General features: G+C 44.8%; 1 protein-coding gene across 2 annotated transcripts in view; it reads left to right on the forward strand.

Annotated features, from left to right (window-relative positions):
* AMPD3 (adenosine monophosphate deaminase 3) overlaps positions 1–18,244 on the forward strand; it is an 82,053-nt gene extending 63,809 nt beyond the window's left edge. For both annotated transcript variants that reach the window (XM_051964790.1, XM_051964789.1), the window contains exons 7-15: positions 4,510–4,704; positions 4,956–5,087; positions 6,471–6,634; positions 8,041–8,167; positions 9,762–9,925; positions 11,661–11,781; positions 13,089–13,262; positions 14,432–14,542; positions 15,719–18,244. In XM_051964790.1, the coding sequence (XP_051820750.1) occupies positions 4,510–4,704; positions 4,956–5,087; positions 6,471–6,634; positions 8,041–8,167; positions 9,762–9,925; positions 11,661–11,781; positions 13,089–13,262; positions 14,432–14,542; positions 15,719–15,895 (1,365 nt within the window). In that variant the 3' untranslated portion in view covers positions 15,896–18,244. The remainder of the gene's footprint in view (positions 1–4,509; positions 4,705–4,955; positions 5,088–6,470; positions 6,635–8,040; positions 8,168–9,761; positions 9,926–11,660; positions 11,782–13,088; positions 13,263–14,431; positions 14,543–15,718) is intronic.
* Positions 18,245–18,387: the final 143 nt, after the last annotated feature.

The raw sequence follows: 18,387 nt of genomic DNA on the forward strand, positions 1-18,387 counted from the left end.
TATATATATAGGGATGTGTGTGTGTGTGTGTGTGTGCGAGAGAGAGAGAGAGAGAGAGAGAGAGAGAGAGAGAAATGCATTTCAAGGTAGAATGTGAATATCTAGTAAGAAAGGTGTAAAGTGCTCTGGGAATCCAGAGAAAGGAGAAACACTTTCTGCTAAGAGCTTGGAGAGGACTTAATAGAGGAGATGGTATTGGACCTGGGCTTTGAGGGTTGGAATAGAGAATTGGACAGATGGAGCTCAGTCAGGCTCTGGGAAAACATGGGTTATTTTCTCAGGAGGTGATTAGGTGCAATTTGGCTGAAACGTGGGATATGTCAAGTATAATAATAGGAGATGATTAGAAAAGGAAATTGGGAGGAAATCATAATGAATCTTGAAGGCCAGAAGAGTTTAGACTTTATTCAGTAGGGAATAAGAGTCATTGACAGTTTTTAAGCCAGAAAATGACATGATTAGAACTGTGTTCCAAGAAACTATTTGACTTTTGGTAAATCCCTTTCCCCTTCCAGGTCTTAGTGTCTCCATGTACAGTGTGAGAGTTGAGTTAGATGATCATAGATGAAGAGATGGAAGGGATATATTATTTTAGAGAAGATGAAATCGAGGTCCTTAACTGGAAGTTGTGTCGAACCCATGATAAGTGGAATAGGGAGTCTTTATCTATAATGGAAGGTGGTTGAGGGTAGCCCTTCTTCTGTCATTGGGTCACTCAGATACAAATGGAAGTCAGATTGAGCTCACGTCCTCTGACTTTAGTCATTTCTTAGTGTACCAGGAATGGCATTAACATATGGTGATCTCTCTGGCTACAGTTTGCAAACAAATTGCCAAATCTGAACCAGTGGAGAAGTTTGCATATTGGAACTACTCACACTCCTGAAATCATAGATTGAGATCAGGGTGGGGAAAATAGATTAAGACTTATATGGAAGAATTGTAAAGATGAATTGGAAAGGAAAGAGACTGGAGGCAGGGAAGCTATCTGGGACATATCGTACTAGCTTGGCAAGAAATCATGAGTATCTTAACCAAGCGATGAGAGAGGAAGTAGATGGGAAGAGATGTATGAGACAGAGGTTTCAGAGTTAGAATTGTCAAGACTTAAGAGAAGTCTTGGGGGGGATCATAAAAGCTACCTTCAGTAACTTGAAGGGTCACCATGTGGAGAAGGAATTAAGACTTGTCTTTGGCACCAAAGGTCAGAACCAAGAACAGGGGTTGATGTTACAGAGTCAGATTTGGGTCTGATATCAAGAAAACATCCTAACGATTAGAGCTCCCCAGAACTATAACGGGCTCCCTAGAGAGTGGTTAGTCCCCTCTCCCTGGAGGCTAGACTTGGTGATTGTATTTACAGTGGACATTTACGTGGACACTTCTTTCATAGATGGTGACTCATGGTCATGAGCTCATAGAGTGAGAGCCGGGGAGGGATCTTGTACTGAATTCAAATCCAAGGTCCCACTATCTGAGTGACTTTGAATGAGTCCCTTAAGTCTTTGGGACTTTGTTTCCTCAATTGTAAAATGAAGACATTGGACTAGACGGCCTCTAAAGATCCTTTCAGGATTTTATATCTGTGATCTTATGTTTGATATTCCTTACCCTACATGACTTTCCCTATAGACACATATACTAAACTGATAGTAAGGAACTGAATGTTGATGAAATCCACAGCAGGGAATAAAACCCAGCTGATTCATAAGTAAATACTGCTTATTTTTTAAGAGGGATTGTGATTTCACACCTTCCAGAAATGAAGAGTATGTCATCTTAGAGTTGCTGGAAGCACTGAAGGGTCTAGTGTCTTATTTTTGGTCACACAGTCAGAAGTGGGACTTGAAGCTGACCTTGCCCTCCACTGTTTCTATCTCACAGTTTATTTCTTTGATAAAAGCCAAAAATTATTTAGGGCACAATTTTATACCTACATCATGAAGGAATGAGCTACATGGCCTCTAGGACAGGAAGTGACAAAATGTGAAACCAAAACATCCAGAGCCAAGTCTTTTTATCAGTAGCCATTAATAGTCTGGAGTCAAGGCTTTGCCAATTTATTCAGCAAAGGCTTTAGGGTTTCTAATGCACATTAGGTAACCTGGTAACTGACTCATTGGACTTTACCTTGTTCAGCCATTCCTTGTGTCCTTTGGTATCTCTATTGGAAACCTTGTACCATCCATGTATGGGAAACAATATCCCTGCCTAAGCTCTTTGCAGGTTTTCATATTTGTGATCAAGGTGATTTGGGGGCAATTGATTTAAGGGATTGGTTTTCTGTTATAAAGGCGTCTGGCTTTATCACACACACACACACACACACACACACACACACACACACACACACACACCCCTCTTCTCTAAGGGAAGACGGCTACATGGGAAATTGTATGTTTTCATACCTTTTATCCAGTTACCAGCTCTTCTCTTTTGATAGAAGAACATGGTGTAGCCCATGTTGAGAAGGCATAGATTGGTTATGATCTGCAGTGGTGAAAGAAATACCCTCCTCTTCAAAAAGATCACAGATAGATTCTACCCCATCACCCAGTTACTGAGCCACCATCATCCAAATGAAAGTCACTTTTAAATATCATATCTGCCAAAAAAGATCCACCTTAAACCTTTAAAAAGGATAAGCTTGTGGACTTTTAATTTTTTAAGTGAAAATAAAATAAGATAGAGAAATATTATGTACCAAACTACATAGTAATTTTTCATCAGGAATATTTTAAATAGCATCAAGTACTTTTCTCCTCCAGAGACAGAAAATGAATATAAGTACGGCTTATAGTGATCTAGGTTAGAGATACACGGGGATAACTTTTGATTTCATGGATTGGCAGAAGCTGGGCTTAGAGTGATTATAAAAATTGTCTCTTAAGAGAAAAATTCCCTCAGTGTACTTCAATATATGTACTGAGATATGTTCAAGATATGAAGATAGTTCAGGGGAATTCTAGAGTTAGTGTCAAAAGAACTTGGTAGAAATTTTGTCTCTCATGCTTACTATCTATGTGACCAAGTCATTCAACCTTCAATTTTCTTATTTGTAAAAAAGCTAGGTGGTTAGACATAGCTGGTGTTGCATGTTCTTTCTAGACCTAGAGCTATGATCTTATGATTGTCACACTACTAAAGACTTCTAGTCTAATGGAAGCAGCCAAAAAAATCAAGTAAATAAACATATATTGTGTGTATGCACACAAGCATTTATTAAGCACCTACTATTATCGACCTCCTGGGAGCCTCTCTCCTCCCATGGTGCCTTAATAGGGAGAAAAGGAATAAGCTTTATATATAGTACTTATATGCCAGTAAAATGGGGATGATAATTTACCTACTTCACAAGGTTGTATGAGGATCAAATGAAATATTGCAAAGCACTTTATCAATTATAAGTGATACATTAATGTTAGGAATTATTATTTTTGTTCAAATCCTAACTTTGATGGTTGCTACCCATAGGATCCTTAGTAAATCACTTTATTGTTGTTGAGCCTTAATTTTTTTCTCTGTGTAATGGGAGAATTGGATAGAGATCATAGAATCTTAGGTCTAGAGCTAGGAAGGCTTTGAAAAGCCATTGAACCTCACCCTCTCATTTTACAGATGATGTAACTTGAGATTCAGCAGATGAAGCAATCTGCTTCACACAGGAAGCAAACAAAAAGCAAAATTTGAACTCAGTCCTCAATGTTCTCTGAGATTCCTTCCACCTCTGAATCTCTGACCCTTTATGTTTCACTAATTGAATTGGTCTTCGGCTCACAGCAGTCACTAGTCACTAGGTGGAAGTTGTATATATTTGTGTCTTTCGTTCTGCCTTGTTTGCTCTCCCTGGAGGCTGACTGTGTGGGCTAAGAATTCTCTGTGTGTAGAATCCTACCTGGGGGATGGTGGCTTATTGTAGAAGCCAAACAAACAGGGGGACCATGAATTAAACTGTTTGCTCATTAAAGAAGAGGGATCGTGGTGTCCTGGAATGAGGTCTGAATTTGGAGCCAGGGGACTTGGCTCTGATCATGAATCGGATAAATTGCTTTACCTCAGCCTCAGTTTCATTTTCTGGGAAATAAGATCCAGGGGCTAAATGATGTTAAAATCTTTGATTCTGAGATAATGCTTTGAATCTGTGGATAACTGGCAAAAGGAAATGTCAGACACTGTAATTTGACATATTACCAAGTGTTGTGTGAAGAAAGAAGATTAGATAGTATCAGATAGAATAGGAAAGGGAAAGAAGAGAAAGAAAGAGAAGGGAAGAAAGAGAAAGAAAGGAGATGAAAAGGAAAAGAAAGGGTTAGGGAAAATGACACGCACACAAATAATTATGATGATTAGCCTATATTGGGTACAATGTGTTCTGGAAGTTTGTCGAAAGGAACAAGATGGATTCCTTCTGTCTCAGTGATTTTGAGTAGTCGGCGTACAAGGTACTGGGGTTACTCCTCTGCCTCCTGCCAACCTGATGGGTGTGGGGGTGTTGGGCTGTGCCTTCAGGTGGATACTCACATCCATGCCGCGGCCTGTATGAACCAGAAACATCTGCTGCGCTTCATCAAGCACACATACCAGACAGAGCCTGACAGGATTGTCACCGAGAAGAGAGGAAGGAAGATCACACTCAGACAGGTGTTTGATGATCTTCACATGGACCCCTATGACCTCACTGTGGACTCCTTGGATGTCCATGCGGTAAGCTGATTCACCTGGGTACTGCCAGCAGGAGTGGTGGAAGTTATAGAGACCCATATTGGCTCCACATGGTAAAAATTTACTATCTCAGATGACGTATGATCCCCATGGTCATAGTTGGCCCCATTGGAGTGATAAGGAGGGACTTCTTGATTTTATTTTTTAAGGGTATCTCATGTCCTTCTCCTCACCCTCAATCTGAGGTTCTTTGAGCAGCCAGAATGTCTACTCATTGGGACCCTTCTTTCCAGGGCCGGCAGACCTTCCATAGGTTTGACAAATTCAACTCCAAGTATAATCCAGTGGGAGCCAGTGAGCTTCGGGACCTGTACTTGAAGACTGAAAACTACTTAGGTGGAGAATACTTTGCTCGGATGGTCAAGGTCAGTAACCTCCCAGTTCTATTACCACTTGCCCTTCCTTCTCATGCTGGATGCCAACTAGAGTGGGAGAGAATTGGGATCTGAAAGATGGGCCAGCCTCAACACAGCTAGACCTCTTTTCTATTCCCTCCTCTCCCTAGCCAGAAGATGAGTAGATTTCAGCTGCCAAATTCCCTGTACATCAATGTAGGATCACTAATTTGTGATCTCTGTTCTGTTTACCCATCAATCTCATTCATGCACATGTCAAGACATCATCCTTTGATGTCTTTGGTACTCTTCAAAAATGAAGGACAAATAATATTCTGTTTATCAGTCAAATGAAGAAAAGAGTGAGCCTAGATTATCACCAATCAGAAATCATGGAAGCTCAGAGCAGTGTTTGGGTCCAGAGATGAACAGCATCAGAGATAAGTGAGACCTTCAGACTCATCTGGTCCTACCTCCTCATAGGAGCATAGGATTTAGAGCTCGAAGCAATCCTGGAGGATCCCAAGTTCAGACCCCTCATTTTACAGTGAAGTAAACTGAGGCTTAGAGGAATTGGTTTGTCCAGTATCACACAAGTCTAGTACAAGAATCCAGTAGACACAGAAGCAGATCACAGGTTAGGTGCCTCCCAGTTTGGGTCTCTTTCCCTTCAGAACCATTCTAGATGCAGTTGGTAGTTGTGTCTGCTTCTGAGGGATTGCTGTGCCCTATCCCAAAGCAGCCTCCTCGGGGCTCCCAGGGATGTTTCTGATAGACCTTTAGCCCAAGGGCAGTATTACTGAGAAGAGGACAAATGAACTAAGTGGCATACAGCATAAAGTACTTAGGTTTGCTCTAACAAAGAACTTCCCCATATCAAAATAAATGGCTAAGGGAGCTTTGGAATCTCCATGCTAAATGATTTTTTGGCATTGGAAAGGTATTTAACTTATTTAACTAAATCTAAGCTTAGAAAGAGAGTTTAATTTAGATAGGTTAGATAGGTGGTGCAGGGGATAGAGCACCAGACTCACAGTTAGGAGGATTCATCTTCAAGGAGTTCAAATCTGGCTTTAGATACTTATTAGTTGTGTGACTTTGAGCAAGTCACTTAAACCTATTTGCCTCAGTTCCTCATCTGTAAAATGAGCTGGAGAAGGAAATGGCAAATCACTCCACTATCTTTGCCAACAAAACCCTAAATGGGATCACAGAGATTCAGACACAACTGGAATAAATAACAAAAATCCCCTAAAATGATTGGGTGGCAGGGGGCTGGATAAGATCATCTCTTCAGGTTCCTCTTAGGTCAGGGATTCCATGACATAAATATTATAGTCCATCGTCTCCTCTAGATGTTGCTCAGAGCTAAGAATGATCTTGAAATGACCTGGAAACTTTTTTTGGCCACAGGAAGTGGCTCGGGAACTGGAAGAGAGCAAATACCAGTATACAGAACCCCGCCTCTCCATCTATGGGCGCTCCCCCCGAGAATGGCTCAACCTGGCCAGGTGGTTCATTAATCACAAGGTCTACTCCCCAAATATGCGTTGGATCATCCAGGTCCCCAGAATCTAGTAAGTGAGGGCCCTGCTCACTGGGCTTCCCCATGTCTCATCCCCTACTGTTCCAGCTGTGACTGTTCCTCCCTTCCTTCTACGTTCTCCTCTTACTACCACCATAAGGTTCTACTATCCAGCTGGCACCATGTTCTCCCCTCTTCATTCCCAAGCTTTGGTCGTGTGCTCCATTTTCTAGCTCTGGACTTAAAGCTTCTTCCCTAAAGTTGGTGTGAAAATGTTCCCTAATTTGTAAAGTACTGGTTGTGAAACCAGAGAAACTGGGTTAAATTCTTTGAAAAAAACCTTTATTACCCGTATGACATTGGACAACTCACTTAACTTTCCTGGGCCTCAGTTTCTTCATCTGTAAAATGAATGAGTTGGACTAGATGACCTTAAATAGCTCTTCCAACTAGATTAGTGATTAGATGTTCTATAATCACTCGATGGACTTTTTAGATTTTTAGTTCACTCACACGATGGCTCCCAGGTGATACTCTAGGTCTTTCTCCTCCACATGAGAGTTTGTTTAGAGAAAAGTATCTCAGAGTGGGGACATGGGCCTTTTCTTTAGGGATGCTTCCCTCAGAGATCCTGTGAACGGAGTCCTGTAGTGGGGTCCTGATTGCTAAACATCAAAGATAGATTGAAGTTCCCAGGATAAATCAGATAAAAATTGGAGGCAGAGGAATTTACAATGACCTGAGACTTTGCACTCCCAGATCTGGAGAGGACCTTGGGGAGTCAAGCTGCTGGATTGGGGGGTAACGTCAAAGTTAAGGTCAACTAGGGGTGGGGAAAAGAAGTAGAGATCAGAAGAGCCAGGTGGGCACAGGCAGAGACCAGAAGAGGGCAGAGGATGATGGGGGAGTTAAGCAGGTAGGAGTCACATGAGAGTGAATGGCGGTTGGAGGCCAGAAGTACTTCCCAAGTTAACAAGTTAGGAGGAGATGGAGATGAAGCCATCGGGATTCCTAGGGAGGTCGCCATACATAGGGAAGACTTCAATCAATCAGTAAATCAACAAACATTTTTAGGCACTTCCTCTATCCCAGGCACTGTCCTAGGTGCTGGAGAACCATTTACATTAAGGGGAAAGCTGTAGAGTAAGATTTTGATGATAGGAAGCCCTTCCTCACATCCCAGATGGTCAGAAGTAAGAGAGGCTGCTGCAGGCAATAGTGAGCTTCCCTTTACTGGTGATCTTCAGGCAGAAGCTGGGAGATAAGCGCTTGCCAGGGAATATTCTAGAGGGGGTTTTTGCTCTTGGGGTAGGTGAGCCTTGAGGTTGCTCCCACCCCACATACGGAGACGTGCCCTGTTGGGCAGGGGGCTGGTTGGTTACTCAGGCATTTGTCTCTGCCCTGGGCAAAGGAGAGTAGGTAGCGGAGTCCAGAACCACATCTTTTTCTATCCTCCAGTGACATATTTAGATCCAAAAAGCTGCTTCCGAGTTTTGGGAAAATGCTGGAGAACATCTTCTTGCCTCTTTTCGAAGCCACGATCAACCCCAGGGATCACAAGGAACTTCACCTCTTCCTCAAATACGTAAGTCAGGGCATTCTGCTGTGGGTCTCTTTGTCTGGAAGAGTCGGGGACCATGAGATCACCCTGCCTGCCTCCCTCCTGGGCACTCTGCTTCTTGGCCACATTTGTTTCCTGAACCAAGGAATAAAGCTCGTGGCTATCGCACACCCCAGTGTCCTCTCCTCCTTCTCCCTCCAGGCTTACTATCTCTCCCAGCATTCTGGGTGGTCCATATCCCAGAGATGAAGGGCCCAAATTCTTCTAAAAAATCCCAGCTTCATTCTGCACCTTTAGCTGGCTAGAGATGAAAAACTGGCCAATGCTATGGTTGCCCTCTAGTGGGCACATTAGGGAGACACATGTGTTTATGGGCTTCCATTTATTTTACAGACCCTCCTATGTGAGCAGGAGGAGGGAGTAGGATGTGGGAAACTGAAACTGTGGTCTAGAGGGTCACCGATGCACAGGATCTATCTGCTTAGACTTCCTTCCTGAAAAAAAAAAAAAACCCACCTCAGGATTTCTTTTCTTAAAAATAGAAAGTGCTAATTCAGTGACTTTAAGCACCAGCAACAAAGATGATATTCACTAAATATGGCTGCTACAAAATATGGTAAAACCAGGTTATGGGTGACATCGTGGGTTTGGGAGTAGGACACAGAGAAAGAGAAATGAAGATTAGGAAGGTGGGGGGGGGAGAAACAAAGGGAAGAGAGAGGGAGACAGAGATAAGAGACAAATGACAAAGAGACAAGAGAAAGAGAAACAGAAAAAAAGAGAGTTGGATAGAAATGAAAGACAGAAACAGACAAGAGGCAGACAGAAATGAGACATACAGAAACAGAGAAGAGAGACAAATAGCCAGAGATTGAGACAGAAACAGAGAAGAGACAGAGACTGACAGAGACAGAGATAGCCAGAGAGAGAGAAAAAAAGAGAGTTGGATAGAAATGAAAGATAGAGACAGAAACAGACAAGAGGCAGACAGAAATGAGACATACAGAAACAGAGAAGAAAAACAGAAATAGCCGGAGATCGAGACAGAAACAGATAAGAGACAAGAGACTGACAGAGACAGAGATAGCCAGAGAGAGAGAGAGAAAAAAAGGCAGAGATGGACAGAAAGACAAGAGACAGAGATAGAAACAGATGAGACAGAAATGAGACATACAGAAACAGAGAAAACAGAGAAGAGACAAATAGCCAGAGATCGAGACAGAGAGACAGAAACAGAGAAGAGACAGAGTGAGAGAGAGATAGCCAAAGCCAGAGAAAAAGAGACAGAGAAACAGATAGAAATGAGAGACAGAGATAGCCAGAGCCAGAGAAAGAGACAGAAAGACAAGATCCAGAGCCAGAAACAGAGACAAGAGAGATGGTAAGATGGAAATGAGAGACTGAGAGACAGACAGAAACAGACAAGAGACAGAAATGAAGAGGTTTGCCTTTACCGCCCCCGCCAACAAAGATGGCTCCCAGTTCTGCAACTCTGGTGGCTTTTTGGGGCTTTTCCTGGGGTTTAGGAGTAACCCCTTAGCAGAAATCACTGGTTGGGAATCCAATCTCTGCAGCAGTCCTGGCTGGGTGGTGTTTAGGATTTATTCTTCCCCCCCAGGTGACAGGATTTGACAGTGTGGATGACGAGTCCAAACACAGTGACCACATGTTCTCGGACAAGAGCCCTAACCCAGACATCTGGACCAGTGAGCAGAACCCGCCCTACAGCTATTATCTGTACTACATGTATGCCAACATCATGGTGCTCAACAACCTCCGCAAGTAGGTGCTCGGGCATTACCTCTTGACCTAACCCCAGCAGGGCTAGCCAAATGTCATCCTTGGTTATTGGGCTGGAACTAGAAAGAACCTTAGGACCCATTCCAACTTCCTCATTTTACAGATGAGGAAACTGAGGCTCGGGGAGTGGAATGACTTACTCAAATTCACATAACCTGTAAGTGAGAGAAGTGGGACTTTGACTCAAGTCTTTTAACTCCAAATCTTTCCATGTTCCTACCCTGACCTCTGGTTTTCCTTCCCTTCCTATGCTTTAAATTTGTCCTCTGATTCTATTCCCTCTTGGGTCTAACCCCTAAGTTTGTCCTCCATCTCCTTATTACTTAACCCTTCCCTAGCTCTAACTAACCTTGTTCTTTCCCTTCCCAGTCCTCCATTTTCCTCCAAAAATCAACAAGCTATTTAAACAACACATTAAAATGCCTACTCTGTGCCAGCTCTATGCTAAGTGATGGAGATACAAGGACAAAAATGGCTCAGGTTGTTTGTGAGCAGTCCTTGCCCACGAGGAGTATATATATTCCATATTCCCCTATTCACAGAGTTCAATGTGGCTAACCATAATGCTCTTCTCCCAAGTCTAGATTCTAGTTCGAATCTTTCCACATGTTTGCCCATGACCCTTGCCTGCTACCAAACACTTAGAACTCTGCCTTCTGTTATTCCCAACTTCTAATTCCTAACCTTGCCCTCCCCTTGCTTCTGAGTTGAACCTTTAACCACGGGAATAAAGAAATCCTTGGTGATTTAGGAGAGGGCAGTTTCAGTTGAATCATGAGGTTGGAAGCCAAAAAGTCTAGACGAGGAGAAAAGGATGGAAAGTAGAATTTAGCCATGAAAAAGAGAGACTGAAGAAATCGGCTAGCAGGGTTGAGGAAGGATAGGGAAATCTTTTTTTTCCCTCTTCCTCCATCATACTTGGCAATTTTTGGCTGTCTTCTCCTTTTTTCCCAATATTTTTCATCTCTTCTCAATATTTGACTCCCCTGAAGCCAGTGGTTGGTCCCTATTGGCTCTTAAAAGTCAGATCTCTATCCACAGGAGCTCTGTTAATTACTCTACATATTTGATGAATAAAATAGCCCCAGCAGAGATCTTTGAGGCCCGTTTTCCATCTTTGTAGGAAATCTGCAGTCCCTGGGGCATGGCCTGAGCCAGGCTCCTGAAGGACACGGGACTTTGCTGGCCACCCCTTTATGGCTGCCTAGAGGGCCGTGGGGATCTTGGAGACATGTAGGCAAGCCTACAGGGTTTGAGAGTGGGGCAGGAGAGAAGTCTTGAGTGGAGATGAGAAGATCTAGGATGAGCTGGAGCAGAGAGGCAAAAATGGCAAAGAGGATGGCTTGGTGATAGATCTTAAAGACCTTAGTCTTCAAGTCAATGGACAGGGCAGGAAGGCAGGGCAATGAGCATTTGAGCTCTTAATATGTGCCAGGCACTGGGGAGACAAAATAAAGGTAAAAAGCAGTTCCCTTTCAGGAGCTCATATTCTGTCAGAAGAAATGAGTGCTCTTCTGGATCACTCAACAGAGGCTTTGTGTCCAGTTATGAGTGGACTAGGTACCCTGTGATGTCCCTCCCAATCCCTAGACTTGGTGACTGGCTCCTTTTCTCCTCTTTTCCTTAAGGGGGAACAATTTCCCCACTAGGGAGTAATTGATGGAGCTGGAGGTCTCCCATGTCCATTTGGTCATCAGTGGCTCCTTCTGTTCCACAGGGAGCGGGGAATGAGCACCTTCCTGTTCCGGCCTCACTGTGGGGAGGCCGGTTCCATCACACATCTCGTCTCTGCCTTCCTGACTGCCGACAATATCTCCCACGGACTGCTGCTCAAGAAGGTGGGACCCCGCGCCTGGCTGCTGCTGAGCGGTTCCGCGGGGAGAAAGCCAACTTTGCCTTCTCACTGCTCGGAGCCTCCTGGCAAGCTTTTGGCTGTACTCAGCACACTCTGAGGGCCTCACGGGCTTTAAGAAAGTTTGGATTGAAATGGGGAGGGTCTAGCAGACCTTGACCCCCCTATCTGTGTCCTACTGAGAAAGGGGATGGTCTGTGGGGGGCTGGTCTTAGAGAGATGCTGGGAGATGGTCAATGCTGATAAACGAGGGCAGGTCTCCATAGCGGATCCTAAGATTTGTACATATTATTCAAATTTCTCAGTCTTCTTCCAATCCATTGGTGAATGAGTCTGGTCTTACGTGAACTAGGTTTCAATGATTTCCATTTTTTTGGATTATTAAAAAATGTTATCAGTGCTTCAAAAACAAAGGTCATTTCCCAGGGACTACCCTTCTCATCAAGCCCTTCCATGTAACAGAGATACAGCTTAAGCAAAGCAATGCAGCCGTCATTCCAAACCCATGGTCGGCCATCTCTCCACTGAGAGGAAGGCGTCTGGTTTCATAGGCAGGCCTCTGAAGTGTGCTGGTGACAGTTTCCAGTCCTTGGGGCCCCCGTGGGCAGCGTTCTGCTTCTGCTAACAGCTCTACATCGTTCATAACATTTTTCTTAAGTTTTTCTGAGTTTTTCCTATTTATCCTTTCTCATGTCTGCTTACGTTTCATGGAGGCTCAGCAGTTTAGCTGGGTCAGGGACCACGGCCACTGGCATCCAAGACCATAAAGGGGTTAAGTGGGATGGTGTCTCTAGCGAGATTTTTCTCCCCGATGACTCGGCCACAGTCTCCTGGGATTCCAGGCTGTCCCTGCAAGATGGTTTACCAAAGGCCGCCGATTCTGGCCCAGAGAAGTCGTTACTGGGGCTCAGCTGCGTTCCTGGGACACATTCAGCTTCCTCCTCTGGAGCTGGGACTGGGAAAACTCAGCCAGGCCGCGCTGGGGAGGGCTTCCTTTTATCATGTATGGCCGTTGGACAGAGGTTAAAAGGGCTGCACCCAGAGAGAGAGAGCAGGGAAATCCCCAGGATCCAAGGGGCTCAAGCGGCAGGTGCCACGGGCACGTGGAGGGTTCGGGCTGAGGGGACCCTCCAGCAGGGAGCCCCCGGGGAGTCGCATACCTGTGGCTTGGCGGGAGCTCGCACATTCTTTGGAAACAAACCCTGCCCAGACACAGCAAGCGGAGGCCCCCTTTTCCTGTTATCAGGAACTGTCCTGATGGATGATGACAGATCCCTCTTCTGTTTTTCCCAGAGTCCGGTCTTGCAGTACCTCTATTACCTCGCCCAGATCCCCATCGCCATGTCTCCCCTGAGCAACAACAGCTTGTTCTTAGAATATTCCAAAAACCCACTGCGGGAGTTTCTTCACAAAGGACTCCAGGTCTCCCTCTCCACTGATGACCCCATGCAGTTCCATTATACCAAGGTGAGCACTGGGGAGGGGCTTCTCACCACTGGCCGATCCCCCAAACCGTGACCGTTCTTATCTGAATGAGTTGAGGGTTACAGAGTACTGGGCCTGCAGTCAGGAAGACCCAAGTTCAAATACAACCCCTGATGCTTCTTATCACTTAACCTCTCTCAGGCTCAGTTCTTGAACTGTACAATGGGCATACCAGGAGTGTTGGATCAAATGAGATATTTGTAAAGTGCTTACTTAGTGCAGTGCCTGGCACATAGTAGGTGCTAAATAAATGCTTGTGTGTGCCTTTTTCCTCCTTCCCCCTCCCCCCGAATGTGTCAGTCCCTTCCAACAGTAAGACCTAGATTCCTGAGAATGAATTTTACTAATCACTCACTATTTAAACATTTAAGGGCCTACTCAGGGCCAGGCCTTTGGGGAACACCCACAGGAAGGCAAGGAAGAGGCAAGATGGTAGGGCTAGAACCAAGAGAGATTTTGGGGCTGAAGATCCAAGGAAGAGGGAATATTCAGGAGGGGATGCTCAATGGCATTAGATGCTTCAGAGAAGTCAAGGAAGATCAGGATTGAGAAAAGACCATTGGACTTGGCAATTATGAGGCCGTTAGTATAACTGGTAGTGATGGCAAGAAGTGGATTCCAAGCCTTCCCTTAGGGAGCCATGTTGCTGGTGATTCCTGAACCTACGGCCTTTCCCTTCCACCATCTTTGTACCCTCAGCAGGGAGGAGCGTTTGGTTGTGGAGAGCATGGCCTGCGTCCATGATGATCCTCAGATCTTCTGCAGCTTGAATAAAGCTTTAGAAAGCCTCCGCCAGTTTGGCTCAGAAATGAGATTTGAACTCCTCAGGTCTTCCTTCCTGACTCCTGGACTATCTCCGTACGCAGTATTCCATAGTTCTTCTCAGGTGGCCTATTTTGTAGGAGCCTAATAAAGGTTTGATGGATTCAGTTTCAGGAAGCCTTTGCGAGTCAGGAAACTAGAAGGCTTTCTTTCCCAGTTTCTTTTTAGCATCCTCAAAGGTCCCTAACAAAGTCTCTTGCTGGAAAAGTCAATGCCAAGGGGGGGGTTTCTGCTTTGAGTTTTGGCTTCAGGCTTTTCCGCAGGCTCCACAGCCTAACAAATGTGTTTTATTTATTCTTTGGGGTGGGGGCTGATTTGTCTTTCTACAGGAAGCCCTCATGGAAGAATATGCGATCGCAGCCCAAGTGTGGAAGCTCAGCACGTGTGACCTGTGTGAGATCGCTCGAAACAGCGTGCTCCAGAGTGGGCTGTCCCACAAGGTGAGTGGGGTCTGCCGGCTGGGAGGGGACTTGGGAGGGAAAATCATGGGAAAGTCCTTTGGAGGCCCGGTGTGGATTCAGGCAGTAGTGGGCAGCGTGGACTTGTCTCTGTCGCAGCGTGTTCAAGCTTGCAAAGCTCACAAAAGGCGGTGGGATGGTTCATTTTACAGATGAAACCAGGTCCCAGAGGACTTTGGTAGATGGCTCAGGCAGGATTTAGACCCAGGTATTCCGTCCCCATTGTCACGAAGCCAGTCAGCTGCCCAGAGTCAGCCAGGCCTTTTTGGCCAGCTTGGGAGGATACTGATCTCTGGGACCAATGGTCCCTCCCTCTCATGAGGCAGAAGTTCCACGTCATCCTCAGCAGCGGCCCCTTGCCTGTTGTAGCTCCAAGTGTCCAGATTGAGACATTTCCTTCATTTGAGGTCTTTCTGTCCCCACGGTCTCTTCAGACCAGGTTTACCTTCAATAACATGCTTTTCAGTGCCTCCTGTGTAAAAGGTACTGGGAAGGATGATAGGGAGACAGAAAACATTGGTAAGACAATGTCTGATCTTGAAGACCTTCCTGTTTCATACCATCATCATGCTCCCCCCTCTCCATACAAGGTACCCTCTGGGAGCTCCTCTGGAGAACCTCGCCCCTTTTAGCTTCCTTTTGTGTACTGTCCTCCAATAGAATGTAAGCTCCTTGAGGGCAGGGACTAGTTTTTTCCTATTGGTATCCTCAGTGCTTAGCCCAATGGCTAACACATAAGTGCTTGATGTTTATTGTATCATATCATACTAACTTCACTTAATTTCTTATTTTTATTATTATTTAATTTTGCAAACCGTAAAACAGGATAGAAATCCTAGTAATTGTATTATTAGTTATTAGCGCAGGCTGCCTCCAGGACCTATCTAAATCCATCTTTGGCCATTCCACTCTTGAAGCCACGAATGCCAAGTGCAGCAGGCTCGGCACGAAACTCCAAAAGTTTTGCTGGCAGGGTGGACGTACTAACAACCGAGTCACGTTAGGAAATGCAAGAAATTGAGACTCCAAGCCGCTTAGAGGAAGGATTCTTTGGATTTTGTATCCCCAGCTCTCGAGATGTGCCTTAAAGATAGTGAGGATGGGACATTCCTTGAATTGACTTTCCAAATCCAAACCTGTATTTTACTTTTTCTACAGGAAAAGCAAAAATTTCTGGGGCCAAATTATTATAAAGAAGGACCTGAAGGAAATGATATTCGAAAGACAAATGTTGCCCAGATCCGGATGGCTTTTAGATATGAGACCTTATGCAACGAGCTCAGCTTTCTGTCTGATGCCATGAAATCAGAAGAGATTACAGCTTTGTTTAAGTAGGTTCAGTGCTGGAACACGCTCCCAGAGCCTGCTGGTTTTAATCCTGCCCGCTGCGGTGGATGCTGGTCGAGGGGAGCCTGCTCAGGACCAAATACAGCCTCCCTGGAAGTGAAAGCTCGGGATGCTGCTCAGGGGCTTCTCACTTTGACCTCCATCCTCCCCATCCCAGCATACCTGGAGCCGAGGCACTGGGCACAGAGGGTATGGTGGGGCCTGGGGGCTGGCTTGGGGAACTGGGTTTCGGTTTGTATTTTTTCTTAAGTTTTCCAGACACTTTTCAGAAGACTGCCAATACTTGCATGAAAGGAATTGTACTTTTCACTGTCAGGGGCCACACTGTATTGCCAATCCACCCTCTGGCCCTAAATGGCTGGTGGAATCAGATATATCCACTAAGTTTTCACACCGGGATGCCTGGGTTTGCTTTATTTTTTACAAGGTATTTTTACTAATTATTTTTGTTCAGATTTCCACACACCATTACTATTAGCATTCACCGAATAGAACAGGAATGTGCCATAGGGATGATCTAGTCTAACTGTCTTACAAATGAAAGTAAATGAAGTAAAAGTCACAGCGTGGAGCCCAGTCCACAAACAGTCCTTGCAGGACACCGTCCCGCCTCCATGAATTCTGGAGGCTTGCTTGTCGGCAGCCCCTTTTCACCAATGAGCATTGTCTTTCAGGGAGCAGGGTTTTGGCTCTGGGGACCTTAAAACAGAAAACTTAGTCCCTCTTGGGCAAGCAAAGGGAAATGTAAGAAGTTCTCTGGAGCTAAGGGGAATCTGGGAAGTCTGCTGGGAGAGGCCTCCTGCCCAAGGCCACTGTCTCTCTCTACAACATACTGCCTCCCTCTCCAATATCACTTTTGTATTCTCCAATTCATGTCTGAGGAAGATTCCCCCATCTCCCTCACCGTCCCCCCTTCTCCCCCCACAGTTTAAAGAATGAAGAACTGGCTTTATCATCATCTCCCTAAATAACAGATCTTTAGCTAGCAACCTCAGCGATCAGACAAGGAGAGACAATTAACTAGGCTAGGAAAGGATAGTGGAGTGATTCTTAGAATCTGAATTTAAACTCTTCCAATTACTCCCTACCAATGTTTTAATGTCACGTGCACATGGTAATTAGAAAACTGCTTGAGCTTGCTTAGTAAGCTCCCATGTATTTCTCTAAGTACACACAGACCTGGAGAAGCTGTTACAGACTTAGTGGAATCTATGTTTGTGTGCAAAAACGGTTCCTAGACTTTAGCTCCTTCTCGTTACTTTCTCTGGCCACGGAAATATGGGGGCTGTTGGTTTTTGTGGCAGAATAATTTTCTGAGTCTAAACTTGCCCACTTTGGCATGTAACTTTCTTAGAAAAGCCCCAATTGTACACATTTGCACTAATGTATATAATTCCTGTATAGTCTGATTTTAGCTGTTTAGAAACACCCTGTTTAAAAGAAACGGAATTAAAGTTTAATGAGACAGTTGCCATCATGTGAATGTTTTCAGATATCGACGTTGTTAGATCTTCCTTATTTTCTCTTTAAGGAAGTGTGGAGGGCAGAAGGGAAGACCAAGGAAGCATTACCCTAAATTAATGGAGTGTAGCAAGTGAATGCTCTTTCTAACCCTGACAGACAAGCTTGGAGAACATCCATGGCAGGGTCAGAGAGGGAAGGTCCCACTGCCAGAGGCCTTCTGGTTTTTCTTCAGTAGCCAAAGGCAATTACCGGTGTCTGGTTTCACACCATAGTCAGGAGGCTGCCCATAGAAAACCCAGAGCTCTCTCTCTGGGAGCGGCTTCCTGTTTTGCTCTAACATGTTTGGGGCATCCTTGTCTCTCTTCCTCTGCTCTTTGGAGGATCACTTACAAAGCCCTTTGTCACTCCTAAATGTTCCCAGTACCAGTGTGTTTCTGTCTGGTGATACTTACTGGTTACTGTTTTGATGGCTGCTGGGTCGGCAGCACAATAATATACTGCTTTTCCAAGTGTGGCCTTTTCCAAGTCGGCTCTGGAGATTTATTCTCTGCCCCCTAACCTAACAAGCCTTAGTAACCCACTTTCCTTTTTGCTACAATTTTATATTGCCTTATGAATATAATGCACAGCCTCCCGAGTCACCCATGCTTTCTGCCTTTTACCTTCTGCTCTTGGAGGGAGATGCAGTGGCAAGACACATCCTTCTGCACTGGCCTTTTCTTTGACTTCTTGCTGTCCGCGTAAAATCCCTTTCATTTTTTTCATTCGTCTTGTGAACACAGTTGAGGGTAATGAAATATGTCATTAATCCACTCTACTTGAACGATGTTTTAAAGGTCAGTGGTAACGATATTAAAAAGAATATTAACTACATGGAATCTGGTCCTCTGCACTTTTGTTTTTTTCTTCCAGAAACACTCAGGATAAGTGCTATAACAGGGGAAGGGTTAGATCCTCAAAACCAGGAGAAGACTTCACCTTAGGTCTTTGACAGGCTTTAGCTTTTTACCCACATC

Source organism: Antechinus flavipes, chromosome 6, assembly GCF_016432865.1.
Source record: "Antechinus flavipes isolate AdamAnt ecotype Samford, QLD, Australia chromosome 6, AdamAnt_v2, whole genome shotgun sequence".
NCBI lineage: Eukaryota > Metazoa > Chordata > Mammalia > Dasyuromorphia > Dasyuridae > Antechinus > Antechinus flavipes.